We start from the raw sequence: 5000 nt of genomic DNA on the forward strand, positions 1-5000 counted from the left end.
TCTAGTCAACAGATCAATGACATGACAGCAGTGTGTGTAAGAAGTGCATGTAGGCTTTAATTTCATGCCATAATTTAGTGGCGAACAGTCAACCCACCCTTGAATAATATATGAAAAATTATCTGAATTTCTGGATTTAAGATCAACAGATTTTGAAGAAAGTCATGAGATGAAGTTGATGGATGTTGAAGTGGATGAATGGGAGATATCTCGTGACCGAATAAGACTTGAAGAGGTCATCGGCTCAGGAGCATTTGGAACAGTTTGGAGAGCAACTTTGAGCCGTAAAAATGGGAAACCTGGCATACGTTTTGTTGCAGCAAAGTGCTTCAAACGTGAGTAACTTCGAATTCCAAATTAGTCATTAACTTGACTGCACAGCATGTGACATTCAATTTATGGTACCTAGTGGAGCCAAAGCAACAAATACAGTGACGTCTCAACACGATCTGCTCATCCACTTTGAATTTGTATTTTTTGTCACGATCAACATGAACTGCGGTGTCATAGAACAAAGGCTGACATTTCAATACGCACAGTTTATTTCGGAACTTCCTGGAACTTGCTGTAGCAATAAAAAACTCGAACTCTTCGATTTGAAATAGGAAATAGACGTTTATAACTGTGAATTCCTTAAGTCATGTGGGTGAGTGTTCTTGCGTATTCTTCTGTCTTCTTATGTCTTCTCAAGAAATCACGCAGTCCTTCGATAAGAAGTTCTTGTCTTGACCCAAAAGCCTTGTTTTGGCGCCTTCTGAAACTAACACCGCTGAGACGTGGGCTCAACTGTAATAACTCTAGTTTGATTGGCCACTACACCACACTGTGTAAATAGTTTACCCTGAAGTTAAAATAGATACGTTTCGTTTATGAGGAATGAAACAGAACTTAAGAAGTGTCTCGTTTCCGGGCTGAGCAGCTCTGAGAATGATGAGAAATATGCCACACTCGAACTCCATCTCCTGGCCTGCTTCTTCCATTGTAGAAGTTACCAGGAGTACCTATTAGCTGAAGCGGAAAATGCCATAACACTCTTTGTTTGTCCACCTACATTTTGAATAAGCATTGTATTTGTTTTCTCTTGGGACCATTGTAAGTCCCAAGAAAAGCAGGAAACAATGCTAAAGCAATATTTCAATACCACCTAACCCAGTGCCCTCATTGTACAGATGATTGCAAAAAGACATAAATTACATTTCTTAGTACTGTTGTTGTAAGGTTTGCATTGTTCGATGATTTTCCACTTCAGGCTGAAAGGTTTGTTGTTGTCTTTGAGTGTAAACATGTGCTTTGATAATTCAGTTTCGTGTCTTTTGCATTGATGTCCCGCATGAGAAACATGAAAACTATCATCTCATCACACAACAAAAAACTTCCATCAGATTGCAACCAGTCCCAAAATTCAACACAAGCAGCCGACAAAGAATGCAACTGCCGAAAAAAATAGTAATGCCCCCTCGAAGGAAAATGCCTCCCAGATATCAAACGTAGTCTACCAAGCAACAGTCACAACTGAAACATCAACAGAATCATACGTAGGACTCGCGACAAACTTCAAAGAACGTTACAGAAATCACACATCTTCCTTCCGACATCAAAACAAGAGACACGAAACTGAATTATCAAATCACATATGGACACTCAAAGACAACAACAAGCCTTTCAGCCTGAAGTGGAAAACCATCAAACAATGCAAACCTTACAACAAAATTTCTAAAAAAATTGTAATTTATGTCTTTTTGAAAATTTTACAACCATCTGCAAAAAGGATCGCTGCAAGAGAAATGAGTTATTAAGTTCATGCCCCCACAGAAACAAATACCTCCTCAAGAACTTTATAATAAAGTAACATTATCTCCCAAATTATAAATAGCACTCACACGATTTGTGATACAATAACGCTGTTTTTATGTCTCATAGCAAATGTAATCCCGCTTTTATAGCCAGTTTCTGTAACTTAATGGTCAATCGTTGATATTACCTGATGAGTGTGGTCTTATTTTGGCCATACGAAAGAGAGCTGTAGTAATGAAAAGATGAACTACCTCTGAAGTCTTGAACCAGTTTATCATTATTATTGTTAATGCTCCTCTCAGAGTTGAGCCCTCTCTGAATTACATTCAAATCAAATTCGAGCATTTATATACATATATATATGTGAATGTGTGTGGCTGTCCTTTAGCAAATCCATTGTTATAAATTATGATTGATTTTGACACAAAGTGAGTGAGGACATTACTAAACCAACAAACAGCGAAACGAAAAACCGAAACACCATCTATGACCGCACCATACATTGAGTACTAACCGGCAAAGGTTGCATTTTGAGTTTCAATATCGTTCTTGCTCTTAATCATTGAGATTAAGATTCGGATTCACATTAAGATGAGATTAGATTAGGAGCAAACACTTTTTAGGCCCAATTACGTCTAAAGCGATATTTAATCTCAAATCCAGCTTCTGTCGATTAGTATTCAATGTATGGTTGTGTCATACATGGTGTTTCGTTTCGCTGTCTCGGTGTTTCGCTGTTTCGTGGTTTAGTAATGCCAGAGAAATGAACATTTTTGACACCTAAAGTAGTTTTTACTCAGTACACAAAGCTTGAGCATTTATAAATCGAGGGGAATGGATGGACACTAGAATGAACTGTGACCGAAATAGGACGAGTTCCTTAATTTCCTGTATGGGAAATATTTTCGATAAAAATATGTCTATTTATACACTTCTTTTTTCAGAAGTGTGATAGGTGATGAATACAATAAAAATTAGCACACAAAGCTAATGTTAGTTTTTTGAAGCACAGCAAGGGCAGTGTTCCTAAGTCTACACTAAATCAAGCTTCTCAGGGAGACGTGTGCATGAGGAAGAGGATTTGATGCTGTAATTATTCTCATGCATTAGCCTTTGTTCCATGCTTGCTTCAATCCAACCGCGACATTGCACATACACCAATCAACCGAATATTGAGCTGTACCTATCTAGGGAACTTCCTTTTTTATGGTATTTTGATCTACTTTATGATTGCAGCAACTTCAGGGGATGAAGGGCGAAAGGCGCTGATGAGAGAAATTGGTTTAGGAAAAGCTCTTGCTGACAGCCCCCTGCCAAATGTCGTAGAGTTTATTGGCTGCGTTACCACCCAGAGTAAGGAGCCATTTTGTTTCTGTTTTTATGCACTTTTTTTAAAATTCTATTAACAATTTTGTCTTCCCAGATCTCAGCCGGGTCTGGCCAGAATGGATAATACTACGGTTTTTAAGGACTGATAATAATTATTAATATTGATATTTTACAAGTGGTACTAACCTCAAATGTCAACCCACGAAAACCGTGCTATTTTCTGCAGCCATTGATTGGGTCTCTTGACAAACAACGATAAGAAAGATAAGTTATTTTGGTATTCCAGACTAAATCACCAGGAGTGACTTCACTGCTACCTTTTTACGATGTGCCAACCACTGGAACAAAAGAACATTGATACCAAGGACGTTTTCAAAACATAGACCCCAGGTCCATGTATCACCTTAGCTGTGGACCTGGTCCTTGGATCTCTCCATGGAACCAGTCTATTATTATTATTATTATTATTATTATTATTGTTGTTGTTGTTGTTGTTGTTATTGCTTTCTGGTGCTGAGGCCGAGCTTGCGATAATAAATACATAACGGTTAACGACCATCTATCTCTACCACACAGTACACCCAATTTTGATCATGGAATACTTGCACTGTGGAGATCTACTTGGCTTTCTGAGAAAAAGTCGTGGAATTGCTGACAAATATTATCACGGAGAAGGAGAGGTAGCGCAGTTGCGCACATACGACCTGGTCTCATTTTCAAAACAGATTGCTACAGCGATGGGGTTTCTGGCATCAAGAGGGGTAAGTAAGTGATGCGAGGATCAAGCAAATGTTCAAAAATCTGTCCTTTAAGGTACATTGTACGTTTGTCATCGGTTTGAGACAAATACAGTGTATATACAGATTTCAGACCTGGAAACCTTTACACCTGCGTATTCGCGTCCATCATTTCTACCTGAACATTATAGGGTAAAGGGTAAATGGTGAAGAGTAGAGATTTCTACCCGAGTTTTGTCATGGCGGATTAAACTTCAGCATCAGTTCAATTTCTTCAATTTTCAACAACCTGTCTCGCGACCAAAGAATGACCATAATGGTAATTCTTTAGTCGCGGAACAGGGGGGTTCATTGCAAATTTTCGGTGGTCTAGCTAAATAAAATTCAAGAATTAAAATTCGATCTATTGCCTCTTAATTGCTACTACAGTACCCTTTCAGATTTCTAAATGGCACAAAAATAAAGACTTATCACTCCCCTCCAATATGTACTAAAAATAAAATGATCAATTTCTTTGAAACTGTTGTGCCCGTTCATTCATGACTTTGTATGGGAAATATAAAATTATAAATGCTAAAATAAGCTGTAAATGTAGAAATAAACTTCACTTGCCTCTGCGTACAGTTGTCTTAGTCTTTTCTGTGCAATTGGAGGGCAAACTGTGTCCGTTTTAGACGGGTTTGTGGCTTACGAATTTTTACGATGTCTTTAGTTGTCATTTCCCCTCATAAAGGGAAGATCTCGTCCCACAAATTGCTCTCGCATGACAAAGCAACGGTCCGAATCGCCATGAAAACACCAACGCCTTTAGGCCTGATAAATTTCCTATCACATCAATAGGAAACTTACCTGGCCTTAAGGCTGCGGTGTTTTTATTGCGATTCGGACCGTTGCTTTGTCATGCGAGAACAATTTGTGGGACGAGATCGCTGCGAGTCACCAATCTTTCTTCTCTTTACGAGGGAAAACACAGGGTGCTCACACAATGTGTGTGAGTAACCGATTGTTATTTCATAGTAAATGTACTGGATTTACCGTTTGCTTCAGCTATAACGCTATATCGCTAAGTATGTATATCGCAATCAATGTTAAATAAACGTTGAATTACCTTACCTGTTGTATATAATGGTCCTTTTGCCT

The 5000-nt window shown here is 38.4% G+C and overlaps 1 protein-coding gene across 1 annotated transcript in view; it reads left to right on the forward strand.

Annotated features, from left to right (window-relative positions):
* The window catches only part of LOC138010201 (tyrosine kinase receptor Cad96Ca-like), a 47717-nt gene that overhangs the window by 424 nt on the left and 42293 nt on the right, over positions 1–5000 (forward strand). The window contains exons 2-4 of the mRNA XM_068857141.1: positions 142–335; positions 3031–3147; positions 3700–3884. Coding sequence (XP_068713242.1) covers positions 170–335; positions 3031–3147; positions 3700–3884 — 468 coding nt within the window. The 5' untranslated portion in view covers positions 142–169. The remainder of the gene's footprint in view (positions 1–141; positions 336–3030; positions 3148–3699; positions 3885–5000) is intronic.

Source organism: Montipora foliosa, chromosome 7 (genome assembly GCF_036669935.1).
Source record: "Montipora foliosa isolate CH-2021 chromosome 7, ASM3666993v2, whole genome shotgun sequence".
In the NCBI taxonomy this organism is placed as follows: Eukaryota; Metazoa; Cnidaria; class Anthozoa; order Scleractinia; family Acroporidae; genus Montipora; species Montipora foliosa.